The sequence below is a fragment of the Carassius carassius genome, chromosome 10 (genome assembly GCF_963082965.1).
Source record: "Carassius carassius chromosome 10, fCarCar2.1, whole genome shotgun sequence".
NCBI classification, from domain to species: domain Eukaryota; kingdom Metazoa; phylum Chordata; class Actinopteri; order Cypriniformes; family Cyprinidae; genus Carassius; species Carassius carassius.
This window is the reverse complement of record NC_081764.1, coordinates 32,938,864-32,960,716: the sequence shown is the minus strand read 5'-3', so window position 1 is coordinate 32,960,716 and position 21,853 is coordinate 32,938,864. Positions and strand designations below refer to the sequence as shown.

The 21,853-nt window shown below is 39.8% G+C and overlaps 1 protein-coding gene across 3 annotated transcripts in view; it reads left to right on the top strand.

The window, feature by feature from the left end:
• Positions 1-11,633, top strand: part of st3gal3a (ST3 beta-galactoside alpha-2,3-sialyltransferase 3a) — a 47,605-nt gene extending 35,972 nt beyond the window's left edge. For 2 of the 3 annotated variants that reach the window (XM_059560981.1, XM_059560980.1), the window contains 2 exons: positions 8,229-8,375; positions 10,960-11,633. In XM_059560981.1, the coding sequence (XP_059416964.1) occupies positions 8,229-8,375; positions 10,960-11,049 (237 nt within the window). In that variant the 3' untranslated portion in view covers positions 11,050-11,633. Of the gene's footprint in view, positions 1-8,228; positions 8,376-8,936; positions 9,099-10,959 lie in introns of those variants that run through there. The other variant, XM_059560982.1, reaches the window with a different exon arrangement.
• The last annotated feature ends 10,220 nt before the right edge of the window (positions 11,634-21,853 follow it).

Genomic DNA, 21,853 nt, shown 5'->3' with positions numbered 1-21,853 from the left:
GAAACATACTGTCATAGTCAGAATCGAAAACTTTTCTCCTCTTTGGAAAAAGAAACGCAGCCTATGTCTTAGGAACTAGTTAGACAAGAGGTAATCCGTCTAACTTTTTGTGTTCAAATAATCCCAGTCTATGTTTAATTTATGAATCTGTGAATGATCTGTGATTCATTTACAAGTCTCATTCACTGTAACTGTATATTTTCTGGTATCACTGCAAATTGGCTTTTAAAAAAATATTTTATGAAAAACTTAAAAATGTACAAAAAATGAATAAAAATGTATACAAATGTTGAATAATTTATCAATTAAATACACACACAAATATATACTATTTTTTATAATTTACATGTTTTATTTTATAATTTAAAGGGACTGTAAGTAGGAATTACTCCCATCTAGTGGTGAAATTGTATTTTGCATTCAAACTACTTTTGCTCTCCAGCGCCTCGCTTTTTGAAAATGCGCGTTGCATCTACGGTAGGCGATATGTACCAAAAAGCTTTGACAGGATGTCTTCTAATTGCACTTCGTTTTGGCGACGATGTTTTCTTCTCCTGTGGCGCGGCATATGTATGGTCCATAATAAGAATGCAATCCAGACTTTTAAACTTGCCGGTGCAGTTTCAAGCGCCTCTCACTGCTCTGCACCTGCGTTTCTGGCTCTGACCGAAAACGCGTTGTGGAAATGCGTTGGCTTAGTACTTTTTGTCCCTCTCTGCTATTATAGTTTTGCAAGATGGCGGAACTACATGGAAGCCTCCGTCGACCTACCCGTCCCATGTATATAAAGATAATAAATTCTTCATTTACGAGGATTATTTTAAACATTGGCATAGGTATTTGTACACCATTGAGGGCATATTTATGAATAAAAATATTGATTTTAGATAATAAAATACCTAAAAAGTTACTTATTGTCCCTTTAATTTGTGTTAAGACTACTCTAAGCAGTCATAGGTGTATTCTTGTTAACTTTGTTAAAGCAATAGTTGTTTTGGGATTCGTGAGTCAGGGTGCAGTGATTATGATTGATAATTTTACATTTAATAATTTAATATTTACATTTAAAAATTTATGTTTTTACATTTATTAATTTATTTGTTCAAATATTGGTGTATATAAAAATATTATGTATTTGATCAAATATTTCTGAATTTTATGGAAAAGAAAAAATGAATTTTATGAAAATGTATATATATATATAATATATAAATTTTAATGTGTGACACTGGACCACAAAACCAATCATTAGGGTAAATTTGTCAAAATTGAGAATTAGATCATCTGAAAGCTGAATAAATCATCTTTCCATTGATGTATAGTTTGTTATGAGGACAATATTTGGCCGAGATACAACGATATGAAAATCTGGAATCCGAGGTTGCAAAATCCCCTTTAAAGTTTTCCAAATGAAGTTCCTAGCAATGCATATTATTAATCAAAAATTAAGTTTTAATATATTTACAGTTGGAAATTTACAAAATTATCTTCATGGAACATGATCTTTACTTAATATCCGAATGATTTTTGGCGTAAAAGAAAAATCGATAATTTTGAACCTATTGCTATTGCTACAAATATATGCCAGAGACTTGAGACTGCTTTTGTGCTTTTTTTAACCTGTTTTGTACTGTTGCACAACAAGTCACTCTTACAATTCCATCAAAACCTCATCTGAGATAGATACTTTTAGATTATTTTCCCTAAAATTTGACAAACAAACAAACAATAAATAAATAATCCATGTAGATGATCAAAATGTACTGAAATGACCCAAAACTCTCTTGCACTGGCCAGGGTCAGCAGGTCATCCTTATTGTTGCACCCCTTGAGCTGATGTTGAAATGAAGTGTTGGACCATCACATCTTAACCTGATCCAGAGTCTGTTTGTGCTCTGCTGTCATGGAGATGCGATCCGATGTGTTTCCTGTTATCAGCATGCAGCCGAGTGTCTGGAGCTGGATTAGTCCAGAGTGTCTCTCTGTGGTGATAAGACTTTCACATTGAGACTCATCTCTCCAGCCTGTGACTGGATGATCCCTCTCTGCTGATAGATACACACACACACACACACAACGTCCCGCTCTGTCTGTGTCTCTGATAAAGTCAGTCACAAGGTGTATTATCTTGTCCTGAAGTGTGTGAGCAGTGCACTCAACTACCCTGAGTGTCCAGTCCATCCCTGGCTGGTCAGTGTTTGCTCCACAAATTTCATCTGTAGTATGAATTAAACCATATAGTGATGAATTAAAGCTTGATTGTTCTCTTACGAGAGCTCTCTCGTACTGCGTCTTAGCTAAGACACTACGGGAAAAGTCTCTTTTCACGAAATACTGAAGCAAAAAATTATCCTTAATTTTGAATTATTGTAAAGCGCATTTGCAGCAGTACACAGCCATAGGCGAGACGGCTCGTTCGCTCATTGGCTTGTTCTGCGGCAACTGCACAGCCTATCGAGCGCAGGCTGATGCAACATCAGACCAATAAGGGCACTTTGCGCCCTTCTTGCCACTTCCTGCCGAAACGGGTGTGGCCCAACCTATAAAAGGAGCTCGAAAAGGCTGACTCACCTGATTATTCATCTCTTCAGTGAAGCTCACGCATCGCTGGGTCACGAAGGAAGCAAGCGCCGTCTGAGAAGCATATCAGCGGGACGAGCCATTCTGAAGCTGCTGGCCTCGCCGCCTTCCACTGCCGTTCCTGCTGCGCTGTCCGGCGCCTGTATCCTTTGTATCGTTATATCTTATATCCTGTGTGTGTTCGCCCTGCGACGCACACTCACAAAAAGAGCTGCATCTTTTTAAAGATGCCCTCGTGCGGCTCGTGCAGAGCCCCACTCAGCGAAGGAGATTGTCACGTCATCTGCGTCTCCTGCCTGGGTGAGGACCATGCAGCAATCGCGCTCGCTGACGGCGGCTGCCCCCATTGCGAGCTAATGCCTATGGTGACTCTGAGGACTCGCCGGGCATTCTTCTTGAAGCCTGCATCATCCGCAGCGCCGTAAGAAGCGCCGCTCACAGCGTCTACCAGAACCGCCTCCAGCTCTGCCGAGCTCGCCGGTTCCCTCCGCTTCGCCAGCCTCCCCTGCATCGCTTCCCGATGGTCAGCGTCCGCTGTCTGCCGACGCATCATCTGAGGAAGTGGATCTCAGGCCCGCGTCGGAGGAAGAGGAAACCTGCTCTCTGCTTGCTTCGGGCAGTGAGGGTTGGGCGAGCTCCATGGATCTCGCGCCCTCTGCTCAGTGGCCCAGCAGACGGGCGGATATCGATAAGGAGCTGATGCGAGTGCTCGCGCTGGCCGCGGCGAGCCTCGGCCTCGAGTGGTCTGCACCAGCGCCCCCTTCTCGTTCCCGGCTGGATGGTAGCTTTCTCCCGGATGAGCGTTTTTCTCCAAGCTCAAAGCACGCCCCCTTTCTTCCTGAGCTTCACGAAGAAGTGGCGAAAGCTTGGAACGCTCCATTTTCGGCGAGAGTCCGTTCATCTGTTTCGCCAGCATTCTCCACACTGGACGGTGCTAAAAACAGAGGCTACCTGTCACTTCCGCCGGTGGAACAGGCTATAGCAGCGCACCTTTGCCCGCCCTCTGCTGGACGGCGGACTAAGGCGGCGTTGCCATCCAAAGCCTGCCGCATGACGTCATCGCTGCTCGCACAGATCTTCTCTGCTGCTGGGCAGGCTGAGTCTGCGCTGCACACCATGGCCACGCTGCAGATTTTCCAGGGCGATCTCCTCCGCAAGCTGGATGAGATGGGACCTGAAGCAATCTGTCTCGCGGATCTGAGGAGTGCTTCGGATCTCTCCCTCCGCGCTGCTAAGTCCGCTGCACAGGCCATGGGACGGGTTATGGCTTCCGCTACGGTGGCTGAGAGGCATTTGTGGCTGACTCTTTCTGACATCAAGGAGTCTGAGCGTGCTGCGTTCCTCGACGCGCCACTGACTCCTGCTGGCCTCTTCGGATCATTTGTCAACGAGTGCCCACATACACTATGTCACATACGGCGCGAGGCTTCTGTAAAAACGAGGCCCGTGCACGTATGCTCTGCACAGGCAGACAGCGAGTTGAAAGTGGTAAATGTGCACACATGCAGCCCACGGTTACTCGCAGACATCACGAGTCCCACGGGACCCGCTCAGCCCTCCCCCAGTTGGTTAAGCGCCGGGACGGGGTCGAGGAGGAGCGATCTGCCCGCTGTGATCAGCGCGCTCCCCGCCTCAGATGCGCAGCACACTCGAGCGCCGCCGTTGCCCAGTCAACAGAGCGCGCATCGCATCCATCCCTTAGCCATTCATGCAGATGCATGGTCAGCGCTTCCAGGGGTTTCGGATTGGGTGCTAGGCATTATAAAGAGAGGCTACTCGCTACAGTTTTGTCGACGCCCTCCGTGCTTTTTAGCGCGCGTTGAAACTACGGTCAAAGCAGAAGTAGCACACATACTTCGGGCCGAGATAGCAAAACTGTTGAGCAAAGGGGCTGTAGAGCCTGTGTCTCGAGCTCAAAGCGAAGGGGGGCTTTACAGCAGATACTTTCTGGTGCCCAAGAGAGACGGGGGTCTCAGGCCCATACTGGATCTAAGACAGCTGAACAAGGCATTGATGAAACGCAGTTTCAAAATGCTTACGACCAGGAAGCTCCTCACGCAGGTTCGCAGAGGGGACTGGTTCATGTCAATAGATCTGAAGGACGCGTATTTTCAAATACAGATAGCGTCAAATCACAGGCGATATTTGAGATTCGCCTTCGAGGGCCAGGCATACCAGTTTACAGTCCTGCCGTTCGGCTTGTCCGTGGCTCCTCGTACGTTTACGAGGTGCATGGATGCAGCGCTCGCTCCTCTCAGACTCAGAGGCATGCGAGTGCTGAATTATTTGGAAGACTGGCTGGTTCTGGCTCGATCACGAGCGGAGCACAGGGCCGTTTTACTCGATCACCTCGAGAAGCTCGGTCTCAGTGTCAATTGGGCGAAGAGTTCGCTGAACCCCAGTCAGACGATTCTGTTTTTGGGGATAGTTCTGAACTCGTGTTACATGACGGCGCGGCTGTCACCACAGCGCGCGTTGGGCATTCAGCGCGCAGCGAGTTCTTTCCGCTGCGGCGCGACCGTGTCGCTCAAGCACTGTCAGAAGATGTTTGGCCTCATGGCCTCAGCATCTCCGGCTCTGCAGCTGGGCCTGCTCCGCATGCGCCCCCTGCAGCTCTGGTTGAAGGCGCGGGTGTCGCGCAGAGCGTGGGTGTCTGGCCGGCTGCGTCTCAAGGTCAATCAGAGCTGTGTCACAGCCCTGACACCCTGGACAGCAAACGGCTGGTACCGATCAGGTGTAAGCCTGGGGACTTCCCTGAATGTGAAGATGGTGTCGACGGATGCCTCCACTTCGGGATGGGGAGCGCTGTTCGAGGGCAGACCGTCCTTTAGCCTGTGGTCAGAACGGGAAAAGCTCCATCATATCAACTGTCTGGAAATGCTGGCAGTGGAGAACGCGCTGATGCGCATTTGTCCCCAAATCAAGGACCACCACGTCTTGGTCCGTTCGGACAACATGTCTGTGGTGTCCTACATAAATCGCCAGGGCGGTCCCGGGTCCCGAAACCTGTACAGGCTGGCGGAACGCCTCCTGGTTTGGGCTCAGCGCAACGTGCGTTCGCTGAGGGCAGTGCATGTGCCTGGGCTACAGAATCTGGGTCCAGACAGGCTGTCCAGAGGCAATGTTCCTACGGGCGAATGGTCTCTACACCCGCAAACAGTCCGGCTGTTGTGGGAGAGATTTGGCAGGGCGGAGGTGGACCTCTTCGCATCCCACGAAAACGCTCACTGCCCCGCGTTCTTTTCCAAGAACGGAAGCGCGCTGTCACAGAAATGGCCGTGCTGCCCGCTTTATGCTTTCCCTCCCGTCTCCCTCCTTCCGCAGGTGATAGAACGGGTGAGAGAAACGAGATGTTCAATACTGCTTGTAGCACCTCTTTGGAAGAACCAACCATGGTTCCCAGATTTGATGCAGATAGCAGATGTCGCCCCGTGGCCAGTAGCTTTGAGGAGGGACCTCCTCTCGCAGGCCAGGGGTTCGATTTGGCACCCTCAACCGGAGTTGTGGTCCCTCCATGTGTTGGCGCTCAACGGTTACCCGCTGATCTCGCAGTGGGAGTGCTAAATACCATCACTCAGGCTAGAGCTCCGTTGACATGACGTCTGTATGCCTCGAAGTGGTCAGTGTTCTCCAGCTGGTGCACAGCTCGAGGATGTTCACCCCTTAGTTGTGAGGTGACGGAGGTTCTCTCCTTCCTACAGGAGTTGTTGGATAAGGGCAGAGCCCCATCCATGCTCAAAGTTTATGTGGCGGCCATCGCAGCGTTTTCTGAAACAGCGCTCGGTCAGTCAATAGGAAGGAATGATTTGGTCATCCGGTTCCTTAGAGGAGCTAGGAGGCTGAATTCTCCCAGACCTCCGTCAGTCCCTATGTGGGACCTCGCGGCGGTTTTGGAGGCCATGAAGGGTCCCCCTTTTGAGCCTATCCAATCAGTTAGCCTTCAGCATCTGTCGTTCAAGACAGTATTCTTGTTGGCTCTCGCTTCAGTAAAGCATGTGGGTAATCTGCACGCGCTCTCGTGAGCCAGTCTACATTTATCAGGTTCTATAACCTGGAGGTTCCCGCCTTGCAAGCAAGGCTGCTGTCGGTATAGGCGAATCAGGGCCCTGAGGGGAACTCTGAGTTCGTGAGCGTTATGCGCTGCCGACTGTTATATGGGCAGTATTGCGTAAGACCCGCATTGCCACATTGGTCAGGCCTTGCCTCGGCTGTGTGATGTCATATTGCCGCATCTACGGATGCTGCTAGATATGGGACGGAGGGCTTCCCCCCTTCCTGTCCTGGACTCTCTGTGAGTCCCTCAGATGACTGTGCACTGTAAATCCTGGGCGTTGCTTCAGGTTTATTGGTGTGTGATCCCTGCGCGCACGGCGTTTTACATTGGGTTCCCGTAGCGTCTTAGCTAAGACGCAGTACGAGAGAGCTCTCGTAAGAGAACGTACTCGGTTACTAAACGTAACCTCGGTTCTCTCTAGAAGGGCGAACGAGTACTGCGTTCTCTGCCGTGCGTACGATTCACTCTGGTTCGCTTCGGCGATGAAATAAATCAGGTGAGTCAGCCTTTTCGAGCTCCTTTTATAGGTTGGGCCACACCCGTTTCGGCGCAAAGTGCCCTTATTGGTCTGATGTTGCATCAGCCTGCGCTCGATAGGCTGTGCAGTTGCCGCAGAACAAGCCAATGAGCGAACGAGCCGTCTCGCCTATGGCTGTGTACTGCTGCAAATGCGCTTTACAAAAATACAAAATTAAGGATAATTTTTTGCTTCAGTATTTCGTGAAAAGAGAGTTGTCCCGTAGCGTCTTAGCTAAGACGCAGTACTCGTTCGCTCTTCTAGAGAGAACCGAGGTTACGTTTAGTAACCGAGTTTATTACTAATAACAGAATATGAGTACTACAGATGTTTGTTGTTTTTCATGTTACAACATTTGTAGCACTTGAATACTTTGTTAAATTACTTTTGCTCAAACAATAAAGTTGTAAATACTAACTGCATAATTTGACAGATTTGTAAATGAATGTATGATTCTTTTGAGACGACTCTTTTTAGTGAATCGTTGAAAATTGGGTGTATAAAATTGGTCTGAATGGTTTATTTACGAATATGTCTGAACTAGATTTGTAAGTGAATCACAGATCATTTACAGATTTGTATTTTTTTTGTGTCACTGTTATAAGTATATAATTTCTGGTTATTACTGTAAATGTTCTTTTAAATGACTTAGACGTCGAAATTTTGATTCAGATTCATTTTGATGAATTCAAAATAGTTTATCAATTTTCAATGCAGTTTATGTGTTTATGTAAATGTTAATGTTTGTGTATATAGTAAAAGTATACATTTTATGTAAAGCACATTTTTGTTTATTTTTTAAATAATAAATTTATATAATTTTTCACAAATAAATGTTAATTTTTCAATTTCACACTTTTCACTTTTTTTTTATGTTTTCCATAAAACATTTTCTTAAAAGTCAATTTTCAGTAATGACCAGAAACAATATTTTTCTTAATTAATTTAACGTTTTCTTAAAATTGAGGGTTCATGAAGGTATCTTTACCTACAGTACATACTCAAGAATGACTGTTGGGTGTTTAATAGGCTGTCTCTAAACTGGCGTGCAGTACTAAAAGGGTTTTGTTTTTCCAGAATATTCCTACATTGGGGACTGTTGCGATCACGATGGCTCTTCATAACTGTGATGAAGTGGCGGTGGCCGGATTCGGATATGACATGAACACACCTCATGCACCTCTGCACTACTACGAGAAGCTGAAGATGTCTGCAATCAAAGAGGTAACCGCACCACACGGACACGCTCTGAAGGATCTCTCTCTAACTCCAAATCTTAGAATTAAAAGCAGGTTTCAACAGAGATACCATTGAAGAACCATTATTGGTTCACCTTTCAGTGAACAGTTCTTAAAATATGTTTTTTTGTATAGGTTGAAGAACATTTTAATAATCTGAAAAACCTTTTTTCTAGTCAAAATAACCTTGTGCAATAGAAATGTTCCATGGGTGTTTAAGGTTTTCCATGGAACCATCGATACCAACAAAATATTTTTTTAAAGTGTGACGTGTTTGATAACAGATAAAAACAGGAATTCACTGAAGTGGATTTGTCCCTCATATTTTTAGTTGTTTGTTTTTTTTGCCCTGAAACCTGATTAATTTCTGACCTGTATATTATCACCGTCAGAAGAAATGTCTTCGATTAGCATTTAAAAAGAGTAGAATGTGAATGTAAATGTGTCAGTGATGTCCATTCGCTGGTTGATGATCTTTGGGAATATCCCATCCGTTGAGTCACGTCCATAAACAGGTCACATGACCTCACACTGTTCTCTGTTCCAGGAACATGCAGAAACCTGAGAGGTCAGAGTAATGAGGCAGCATTGGGAGTCCAAGCTGTGTGTGTGTTCTTCTTTCAGTGTTGAGGAAACTACTGTCCAGCTGCTTTACCAAACTACTAATAAAGTGAAGCAGTCATTTACATTTATGCATTTAGCAAGATGCTTTTATCCAAAGCGACTTGCAGTGCATTAAGGCTATAAATTATTATTATTATTTTTTTACCAGTATGTGTGTTCCCTGGGAATTGAATCCATGACCTTCGAACCCACGAAAGGGTTCAGTAATAAGGATTTATCTCTGATGGTCTAGTCAGGCCAGTAGTTCCTTGTGTGTGTGTGTGTGTGTGTGTGTGTGTGTGTGTGTGTCATTCGTAAGTTCATTTTGAGTTTCTTTCGGTAGTTCGAATCTGCTGACCAAAGCAAACTTTCTGGGGAAGTTCGATTTGGCTCCTAAACACTTGAGCTTCCATTGGTCCGTGGCGGTTACAAAAAAGTTTTCCAAAGCCAAGAAAAGAATGAAAGAAAAGAGTAAAGATATAAGGTAGCAAGCACCAAATACATGTTTCAAATCAATGGTACACCATACTGCTGCTGCTGTTCTTTCAATAAGCAAATTTAAAGGTACAAACAAATATACAACAATAAACCTTCGTTTTTATCATAAGTAAATCATGACTCCACATAAAATATAAAAAGATGTAACAATTTATCCAGTTTAATAAAATAAATGAACACCAATAAAATAAAGTAAAAACTGACTCCAATATTTTTTCGAAACATCATGCTAAAGTTTTAAGACTATGAGACATTCACACTTCCCATAAAGGACTGATTATGGTTCTTTTGTATTGCAAACATTAGACTTGACTAAACTGCTGCTAAACATTATTCTTTTGTCTATAATATTCTGAAAATTGGTGCCCGTCTCACACCTAGATTGTCTACACTTCATCATTTCATCTGTGTTTTGTTTAGGGTATACGTGCGAGCATCGCGACATCGCGAAACAGTATACCGTCGCTCAGCCTGTTCAAACTTCATTTTGCCCCCAAACGAAGAACGAAAATGAACTTATACTCAAAGTATATCGGGGCATTAAGGGAATTAAATAATAAGGGAATGAAACTTGCAAATGCTTTGGGACCCTACAAAAAATGCATAGTGTTTTTGTTGTTGTTGTTTTGTACAATTATTTTTAAAGAGATATAACCTTAAAAAATATATTTGGGTTATTTTGGACCCGTGTATGTATGGATACAATTAGATGTCACAAATACTTTTGTAAAATCATCTATAAGTTATATTAGTGTCACAAAAATATATGTAGCTTTTTTCCCACATCTCGCACAGATTTAGAGCGATATTTTTTTTGATAAACATGAAAATATATACTCCTATTGACAAACCATTACAGCATGAAAATTGTTTGAAATTTAGAAATTGAAAGTTGAATTTATTTTATTTAGCTGATTATATGTTCTTATAAATTTAATTCAAGGATATATTCAAATAAAATTTCTCACCAGTATTGGGGAAAAATGGTTGTACTTAAATAATATTAAATGATGGTTTTATAAAATAATGATACTTTAGGTCCAAACATTAGTATACAGAAAGCAATATGAGGGTTATATTTGCAAAGCATAACAATGCATGTACAAGATTACATTTTCAGTGGCATCACAGCACTGGCATGAAAGAATCAAATAAGATACTTATTCATTTTTTGTTTAGAAGATGCATGTTTTATCAAAAGGCGATTCAACTTAAATTGCAAATCAGTAGATGGCACTGTATTTCATAGTGATTGTTATTTTCTCTCTTTACCCAGAAGAGCATCTCTGTTGTTGTGCATGTTTACTTTAGGTGGGCCGTCCGAACTGCTTTTGTGACTTGTGAAATCAAAAGCGAAGTCACATATGCAGACGTCATGGCTCTTTTAAAACTAGCACATGACAAACTTTTGATGAGCGTTCACCCTATTGTGCTCTTTCTGTTTCTCTTTTTCTCTCACACACACCCAGTCGTGGACACACAACATATCCAAAGAGAAAGAGTTTCTCCGAAAGCTGGTGAAGGGGGGCGTTATTCAGGACCTTACCAATGGGATCTGACGTCACGTCCCCGTCATGCAGCATATCACTGGTGACTGACCTCCCAGCCGAAGGACTTACACTAACGTGAGCCGTCAAACGTCCAAAGGGACGGTCCAGTTGTTTGAGCCAATCGCATGATGCAGCTGGAGGAAGTGACCTCACCTCATATGCTGGACGGTGTCTATGGCAGTCTCACCTCAAACATTGTAATGCTTTTTTTAAGATGCAACGTAGATGAGAAAGAGTCCGTCCCTGTGTGCCACGGCGCCCGACAGAGACTGGAAACGTGCTGCTTTCTCCTGCTTTTTTACTCCATTGTATTCAGTATTTATTAGACAGTATTTTAATCATCGTTGTTGAAATGCTTTACTTTTTAAGCATAGTCAGCTTGAATGCTTTATCACTGTTCTCTTCAATCTCAGGCTATGCACAACAGCACACAAGACATGATTGTCACTGTTGATTTTCTGCTGCTCTTCTGACGTGTGCCATTAAACCAATCAGCATCCACTTGTTTCTTGCACCTTGCACATGTGTATCCCTCTCTGTGTATAACCTGATCATGAGACCAGCCGGATTAAAGTATTATCAAGACTTCTACATTCAGTCTGAAATGGGCTTTTCATTTGAACTGTCAGTTGATGTGTAAGGGGCATTTAAATGCGCTACTTTTCCATTGTTTTTCGATGTAAACATGCTAGATGGACATGTACATGAGCCCCAAGTTTTTAAAATGCTGTCAAGTTAAAAGAATTTAAACTTTTACATGCAGTGCTGCTCATGCGGGAAGTCGTGGCCTAATGGTTAGAGAGTCGGACTCCCAATTGAAAGGTTGTGAGTTCGAGTCCCGGGCCGGCAGGAATTGTGGGTGGGGGGAGTGCATGTACAGTTCTCTCTCCACCTTCAATACCACGACTTAGGTGCCCTTGAGCAAGGCATCGAACCCCCAACTGCTCCCTGGGCGCCGCAGCATAAATGGCTGCCCACTGCTCTGGGTGTGTGTTCTCAGTGTGTGTGTGTGTTCACTGCTCTGTGTGTGTGCATTTCGGATGGGTTAAATGCAGAGCACAAATTCTGAGTATGGGTCACCATACTTGGCTGAATGTCATGTCACTTTCACTTTCATCAGTGTCAGTTCCAAAACAGTGGACCAATCAGAAGACTCTGGAGGCGGGGCAAGCGTTGCAAGCTTTTGTTTACAGTAGCAAGTTGGCTTGGAAACTGGAAATTAGCTGATGAGGCATTCTGCACTGTGCTTTTTTTTAAACCATTCCTGAGCACTGTGTCTCATGTTTTAGATGCAAAAATGCATTCAGTGTGAACGGCTCCTAATAATGCATATGAATTGTTATAGTAGACCTTCAGTAAGTACTGTGTTAGTAGCAAATGACATTTGTTGGTACCAATACAAGTGAAAATAGAAGATTCTCTATGCCATTGTTGTACCACCTATAAATTAAGTATTTTAATAAGTAAGTTAAAATAATGACATGTCAATAAAGTAAATTTTATTTCACATTTTTGAAGTAGTAAATTTTCTAGTTGAGGTACAACAGCTTTTCTCTATAGGGTCATTGATTTTAATGGACCTGTTGTGAGCAACAAGGTTGTTAATTGATACATTACCCATGATTCTGTGAAGAAATCAAACAAATTTAATGTATACCTGTTGAAAGCAGCATATGGATGTTTGGAAGCATGGTTACTGGTTTATTTTATTACTGGCATATTTTGCAATAAATTCTAAAAATGTTAAAATTTTTATATTTATAAAACTATTATGCTATTATACACATGCTGCTTCACATTAATATAGGAAAATAAGAGTGTTGATGTTGTAAAACTGGTTAGAAATCTCATTTTATCTACAAGGCAGCTCTACAGAAAACAATAGTGTTATTCAGCTCAGGTCAGTTCAGTGCTGATAAAGTTCAATACCTGGGTCCGTTGCAAACTTAGTGTCATTATCTTGCTCAATTTAGTTTAAAATAGTCAAAATCAGTTTGAATATATAATATACCGTTTGCAATGCTATATCGTTTTTCAAATGCTTTTTTACTTCAAATCAAAGCTTGTTTCAACTCATGCTGGGTTGGTTTGGTTCATGGCTCATAACAAAGCTTTTTTCTAAAAATTCCCTATTGGAAAAAAAACCCTAAAAAATACTTCCAGCACCAAGGCTGCCAACAAATTGGAGAGGCATTAATGCACTTGATTAGTATTTTGAAATGGCAAGCTTTGCCACTCTTTCTGCGCTCGTTATGCTTTTCGACCAATCAGATTCAAGAACTGGATCTAACTGCTGTATGTAACAGTCTATTACTCATTATCTTACTGTTACATGATTGAAAAACATCAGCACCTTTTTATGGAAAGCTCATGTTTAGTATTTAAACCTCCACCTGATCAACCTGCCTTTTTTTTTTCACTCAAACAAACGGTTGGATGTTTATGTGTGCGGTCCGGCTGCTTGTCTCATGACTCACGACGGCGCTGGGGTTTTCAGGGACTTGTGCCAAAAGGTAAATAGAAGTATTAGGAATTTTTGAAGAGTCCGTCCCTTCAAGCTCTGTTCCTGGAAATCCTTCTGTTTGGAATCCAGACAGTCTGGATTCATAATCCACCTCTTTTCCATTTTTTTTTTTCTTTTTTTTTTTTTTTTGTGGCATGACGTTCTGCTCCAGGCTGTTCAGATTCATGTAGCAACATATCAGAATATGATTATAGTTTTTCATGTGTGCGTCTAGTGGGTAATGGCTTGTCTTCTGTGTGTTGAACTGTGTTCAACTGCTGGTTTAACTGAGGCTCTGAATCCAAAGACTCTTTCAGCACAAACACGAGAGGTCTGGATCAAGGACATAATGGTAAAAGATTGAACCAGCAACCTACTAGTTACCAGACTAGTTACAGAGGATTACTCTAGATAACTTGAAGAAATCAGCTGTTATGTTTCGAAGCAATATTAGCATTCTGGATTTGGTTTTCTGTGTGTTTTTATGTTTTAATTTTAAGAGGGTGTGTTTATTTTTGTAACAAATGTATTGTGTCATCGTTTTTTGTGAAATATTTTTGGTCGGTTACTTTGCACAAGTTCTCAACCTGAATATTTTGACCTCTTATCCATAAAATTGAATCAACTTTCGGATGTTGATGAATTTATGAATTCTTTTACACTACTATTCAAAAGTTTGGTTTTGGAAAGGTTTTTAAATGTTATTCAGAGAAGTCTCTTCTGCTCACCAAGGCTGCATGTATTTGATCAAAAATAGAGTAAAATTGTGAAATATTACAATTTATTAATTTAATTTATTCCTGTGATGTGCAGCTGTATTTTCAGCATCATTCCTCCAGTCTTCAGTGTCACGTGATCTTCAGAAATCATGAAAATATGCTGATTTGGAAACATTTCTGATTATTATCAATGTTGAAAACAATTTTGTAGAAACGGTCATACAGTTCTTTCTGTATTTTTTTGATGAATACAAAGTTTAAAAAAAGTACAGAATTTATTTGAAAAAGAAATGTTTTATAATGTTATAAATGTGTTTACAGATTTTATTTGTATTTATTTATTAGAAAAATATCTGATGGAAGTGTATATGGGATTTAAAAAAAATACAGCATTTCGTTTTAGAGCCATTTCCATTTTTAAAATTAAAGTACATCACTGTCACTTTCGATGGCATTTTCCTGCTGGATAGGTATAAACTGTGTGAAAAAGTTAGTGAAAGTTACTGAGTTAAAGAAATCTTGTGTGTGAAGACTTTTAATAACATCTTCAGTTGGGTTATAGTGAATCATGCCTTTTAGTTTTGAGGTTATTAACTGTGAGAGGAATAGAGGAACCGGAGGAACTCAACTCCTTCTTTTATATCCTCCTTCCAAGTGTTTTCCACAAACACTGAACCTTGAGATTCTTTCGAGCTTGTAACGTTTTCATTGATACAGTGACAGATGACTGGATGCTCGTGGCTGAATGTACACTGAGAAAACAGTAAAGAACTGTCACAAATCCACTGCTCTTTTTTTAATGTTTGTTTATGTTATTAACAAACGTTATAAAGTGTTAGCAGATGTCTTTTAATCGCCGTGTTAACAGTGAAATCTGGAATGTAAATCTTGCGAACAGGCATTTATAGATGAATTGTGTGTCTGGGATGCCTTTCCTTCAACCACGCGGCCAACGGTTTATGTGCTTGGAGTGCAGTACACAGATTTAGAAAGTAGTGTGAGATCACAGACAGTTGAGCTATGGACACAACAGGCAGGTGTCTCCTATTTAAAGACAATCCTTGACCTGGTGATACGCTGCGGGACGAGGGTTGTGAGCTGGAGAAGTGAATGGAGGGCTGGAACAGGCTCTGACAGGTGCGTCTGTCCATGTAGGTGGGCCTCTGTGACACGACTGTGATGGAGAGGTCACATCCTGACAGCTTCACCCTCGGTGGAGCAGGGTTTGGTTACAGTCGGACTGAAGGCCAGTGTGTGCCGTGTTTTCGAGCTCCACCTGTGAAGAATCACTCCGCTTTGGCTTTATTCTTCCTGACAGGTCATCCACTCACACCCTTTCTTTTAAAGTCCAACAGAAAACACACCTACGGCAGTTTCCACACCATCAAATGGAGCAGTTTAATGCCCTCACGCTCAGAAAGAGTTCAAGCCGTAAAAAGAGTTTAAATGTGGATTGTGCTTCCTAGAGCAGGGGTTTTCAAAAGAAAGATTTGTACACATTGAATGCATTTTTTGTTTTTACTCATTTAAGTAATTTGATATTACTGTTTCAGTTTACTTTCTAGAGACTAGGGAATATTCTATGCAGATTTAGATTCTTGAGACACTTTGCGGTTGTAAAAACATCCATATTTAATGTGATTCTGTACACATGTGTGAACTTATGGAGAACTCACTTCATACATCCGATAGAAATCACACACACACACACACACAAAACCCAGATGATTAAAAGATGAATGCAACAAATGAAGACACGTGAAGTTAGTGAAGAGAAAGGATCCTGCAGCATGTAAGTGCAAATGAAAACCCTAGTTGAAACAGAAAATAATATTTATTTAATAATCAGATTAAGAATGAGCTTTACTCGTCAAGTGAGTGCAAAAACAAAAGGTTTTTTTTTTGTTTTGTTTGGGGGTTTTTTTGGAGCTGTTGGTAGTATTTTCTTGTAAACCTTTCTGTTTTATTTACAACTTCATTTACATCCAAAATTATTTTATCAGTGTACTAAAATATGACAATGTTAGTTCATGCACTTTTTTCCCCACGTATGATCACTGTAAAAAAAACATGACTGCTGCGATTAGTTATCACAACATTAGAATAAGTAAAAATGCATGGTTTCAACTTTAAAAAGTAGACTTAAAACTGTAAGTTTAGTTCATTTGGGATATTTAAGTTATTTCAAATATATTTAAGTTGTTTTGAGTAATAAATGCATCAGAATTTTTACAGTGTATTTAAAAACATGTGAGAATAATACTATTTCCCCTCTCCCCCCTTGAATTTAATTATTGCCTTTTATAATCTAATAAAGAAAATCATTAGAACATTATCTGGAAAATATTTGGTTTATTAAGCTGTATGTACTTTTTCCTATAATCACTATTAATAACAGACTATAAAAAAACAAAAAATGTTTAAATGTATTTTTCTTTTTATTAAATATTATAGATTTATATATATACTATTATATAAAATAAATTTATTCTCTACATAAATCTTCTGTCCCAGTTTTGCTACATTATTATTTTTATTTATTTGTAGTTTTTCCCCTTAGTCTTATTTAAATATTCTTTCAGTTCTCCTGTCACATTTTTGTTTCAGTCTTTCATCTAGCTCTTTCTTTGTATTTATGACATTTAGTAGAAATTTCTGAGTGAAAATTGTTTCAAAGGAAATCCTACACCAAATTCTTATTCGGTGTAAAGAGCATCAAAAAGCTTGAAATCCTCACGTCCTGGAGTATTCATCTGTCTCTGTTTTGTAAAGGTCATCGTCTCGATTCTCATGTCACTCTCATCCTGAAGCAGACTCCTTGTGATTGGTGCATCTTAATGGTGTTTAATTCTGTCTGAATGTCATCTGTAAAGCTACACCATGTACCTGTACCTCGGGGGAAGGACGGGTCTGATGTGGAAGATGAAGGTTTTGAGTTTGAGACCCTTCTGGGAAGCGTGTGTGTGTGTGTGTGTGTGTGTGTGTGTGTGTGTGTGTGTACCTCAGAGTTAAGCATCCTCTCTATGTGCTGCTGCATTCTCTGGCTGGAGGCACTAAATATAAACTCCAGTGCTGTTTACTATAACCTCTTAGTTTATAGTTTGTCGTAAAGAGGTCAGCGTGTGCTGGTTTCCAGCCTGAACGGCCATTCCTTCACTAGTTCACTTTCTACTGCTGGTTTATCTCGTCTCATCGGTGGCATTTGCTAAGACTGATACTCAGATTTTTTTGACACTACTGTTCAAAACTTTTTTTTATGTGTTTAAAGACGTGTCTTCTGCTCACCAAGGCTGCATCAAAAAATAGAGTAAAAAACAGTACATTTTGAGAAATATTATTGCAATTTAAAACAAGTGTTTTCTGTATGCGTATAATGTAAAATGTAATTTATTTCTGTGATGCACAGCTGAATTTTCAGCATCATTCCTCCAGTCTTCAGTGTCACATGATCTTCAGAAATCAGTGTAATATTCTGATTTGCTGCTCAACGAAAATGTATTGTTATTATAACTATATATGTCTTTCTAACCCCAGACTTTTGAATGGGAGTGTACGTTGACCAAATTATGAGTTGTTATGGCTAATAAAATTAAAAACATTAAAAATAAATAAATAAATAGATAGCTGGTTGGTTCGTTCGTATTTTCAAGTAGTTTCATGTAATTTACTAAAATAAAATAAAATAAAATAAATAGGCATGTGTAAAAATAAATAATTTCAAATTTAATAAGACTATAATAGTATCGCAATGATACTAAAATGACACTGGAATAAACCCATAACTCCATAACAATAACCAAATAAAACAAAAAATAACCATAAAGTATAACTTCGAGAATGTAACTCATCCTGGACATGAATGACTCCTCAAGTCTAGCTGTGCTGTTACTTCACTAAGCAGAACGCGGCTCACTCTGCTAGAGTCTTAGAGCAGTGATTTACAGCTTGACCTGATCCACAGGAGTCTGATCCTGAAGCCGTGGGCCTGCAGGGACCACCCATGACCTCAGTGCTCAGGAGGCCGTTCTGACCCATTGTTTTCTCGTTCCTCATCACAGACAGCAGAGTGACACCTGGACACACATGAAGGACAGAGCGACTCGGGGCAGAGGTCAGGTTCTGGGGTCACTGTCCTGAATGCACCCTCAGTCCTGTGCTGATTTAATAATTCTGATCACTTTTGACAAAAGTTGGCTATTTTCTGTGAATGCGTGAGACTTCTGACTCATTATATGAATAACCAGAAGAATAACAAAGTGCAGTAAATGGTCAAATTATTTGCACTACAAACCAGTGTTTATGATTACGGCAATACATTAAAATAATATAATCACAAGTATCAGTTTGCAATATCAAGCAGATGAAATAACTGGACGTGAATGACACCAGGAGCATCACACATTCGAGTTCCAAACATACGGCCAAAAAATAAATATATGCAATTCAAGTCAAAATATATTTGGAATATATGTTGTAAATAATGAATCTAAATAAAATTATATATATATATATATATATATAATATATATATATTATTATTATTATTATTATTAATAAAAATATATATTTTTATATATTGTAATGTATTTTCCTTGCTTTTTTTAATCCAATGTTTCATGGTACAAGGTTATTATAATCAAAAAGATAATAATAAAAAAAAAATACTTTAAAATAACGTCAACTGAAATAAAGTAAAATATTAAAAAATTATAATTTCTCATATTAATTTAGTTTAACTTGATATACTGAAGTAAAACTGAAATAAAAATTATATAAATAACTTAAAATGAAAAGAAAAAAGTACATAAAAAAATTACAAAATCTTTAATTAAAATTAAACCTGAAATTTTTTATTTTTTTTAACTGAATCAAATAAAAATGCATGGATGACAAAATATATATGTAAATATATATATATATATATATCAAAATATAGAAAGTAGACAAAAAACTAATAATAACAGCAAAACAAAATATAGTAAATACATTTTTGAGAAAAAAAAATTGTTGTTGTTTTGTATATTTGGAAATATATTTGCAAATATATATGTTTGTCATATGGGCTGGTCGTATGTTAAAATCAAGGTGTTTAGACATGGTGGGTCCACATCAAGTGCTCGGTCTGGGCTCGAGCCATCGTGTGTGTGCTTTAGATTGATGACGTTGGTCACACATGCAATTCACACTGGCTCAGATGCAGCATATCTCATATGTTATTTATTTCCTAAGCCATTTATTCATGTAAATTATTCTTTCATTTCCCTGATTAAATATCAGGTAACAAGACTAAAAAGAGTGTAAAATTCTGGCTCCTAATGTTGGCACACTGTCAAAATATACCAAATCTAAAGACTTTCTTGTGGAAAAACAGCATGCTTTTTGTTTTAATTAGCTTGATGTTATCCAGACTGGGCTTTTTCAGGAGAACGTTGTGTAGCAGGAATTGTGAAAACCCGGCGCCTGGCTTCCTGAGCAAACTCCATCATATCTCGGCTCCGGCTCGGGCTCCGGCTCCACGGGGGACGAGTTTCCCTCACACTCTTACATCGCACAGGCAAAGCGCTTTGTTTTTGCAGCTGAAGAGCGAATCCTTGAATATATATCACTTTGACAGAAGCCGACTGGAGTGAATGAGTATTGAAATAAAATCATATTCGTCATTAGTCCATTTTCACGGTCTGCTTTATTGTCAGAGACACTGGGAACATTCAATGTGAAACCAACCTGCAGCTGCTTTTCATTCAAAGCCACTTCATTAGATTATTACTAAGTAGAAATGTCTTTGAATTATGTATCAGTGTCAAACCAAGTTGCATTTGTTTAAATGAATAATAGCACAAAACTGTTCCTGCAAAACATTTCTTAAAGAGAAGTTTGTTGCTAAAATGAATAAAACAGTACTGTTTAACATGTAGATTTGGATGTATTGGGACACTTCGCAGTTGTGCAATGTCCATAGTTAATGTGATTCTCTCCACCTGTGTGTACTCAAGGAGAACTGACTTCATCCATTAAAATACCTTGATTAAAAGAGCAAAAATGATGATGAAAAGTGAAGTTAGTGAAGAGAAAAGACCATGCAGCATGGTTTGAGGTTTTCTAGCTGCAGTGACATTCAGACATCTTATGTCCAAAAATATTTAATTTTAAAATATTTGATTAGACATTAGACATATAGACATTTCTTGGGAGACTAGTGAACTACTAGGATGTCAACATTTTGTTTTTATAAAATATGAATAGATTTTTTTAAATTTAAGTGTGATTTGTGTCTAAAAGTATTAATTTATCATGTAATAATTATTTTACTTTTTATAAAATGTTATAAAATTATATTATTATAACGTTTTTTTATTTAAAAATGTTTGATTTTAGATATTTTATTTTATTTTACTTTTGGGGTATATCACAAAAACAAAAATTCTGGGCATTAGAAAGATACTATTATGAACAATATATATTTTACTGTTGTACCATTCAGAATATACTATGTATTGTATCCATGACAAAAGTTCAGATATAATGCAGTGTGTGTGGGGTGTGAGGTTTGTCGCTTTAGTCAGAACAGGTGGGCTCTTCCTTGTTTGCTTGAAGCTGTGTGTGTGTGTGTGTGTGTGTGTGTGTGTGAATCCCTACTGAGAGTCACACAACACAGGACACAGTGTGCCCATCTTAAGGTCTTGTGTCTGGGCTCCTGACAGTCTCCTCATTTGAAACTGTTGCCAATGTTTGAACTTCTGGTAAAAATTGTTTGCGTGTTACTTTCAGGATACACATAATATATGTGAGACTCATTGTAATAATTTTCATCAACTTCCATCAAGCATATAAAATCATCCAGGCATCATGATGGTAAGTTTAGCATTTTAATTATTCATAATGCAGGGGCTTTCTTATCCAAAGCAATGCATTGCCACTTATAGCAGTTAGGATTTGAACCTGTATCCTTTGGATTAGCAACCCACATCTTTAACTACTAAGCCACATTACCTTATTTCCACCCTCATAGAGGTTTTCCATCAGTACCAGCGAGACATCAGGTCAAGCTTCACCCGAGGAAGGTATTTTAATCCTCTTTCTCCATCTGTCTCCACAGACATGCTCACACACACACAGCTCAGAAAGCAGGGCAGAAGTGCTTGAGCTGCAGCCAATCTTGATAAACTCAGCTGTTCAGAAATCATTGTGGGAAAGTGTGTTGTTTGCTTACCTGTCAGTTATTCTATTAGTCTGAAATCTGGTGTTGATATCAAGCACGCTGATTTCTGTTAGAGCCGTGGAGTGACGTAATCACAGATAAGAGAGCAGTTTTCTGATCGAGCCAGAAAGCTTTGGTATTTGATCTTTAAATCAGAATGTCTCATTAATGTTTATTTAATATGTCACTGATTTTAATTTACCCTTTCATTTTTGTTTTCCTTAAAAAGAGCACTGATCTTTGGCTGCCTAAGTTTGCCATGTGCCAAATTGAAATATACTTTATTTATTTATTGAAAACGAAAGGGTGTGAAACTTAAGACCTTAATGTAATCTTAAACCTTATAGGCCTAATAAAGACTATAATTACTATTAATTATATTACTTACTATTA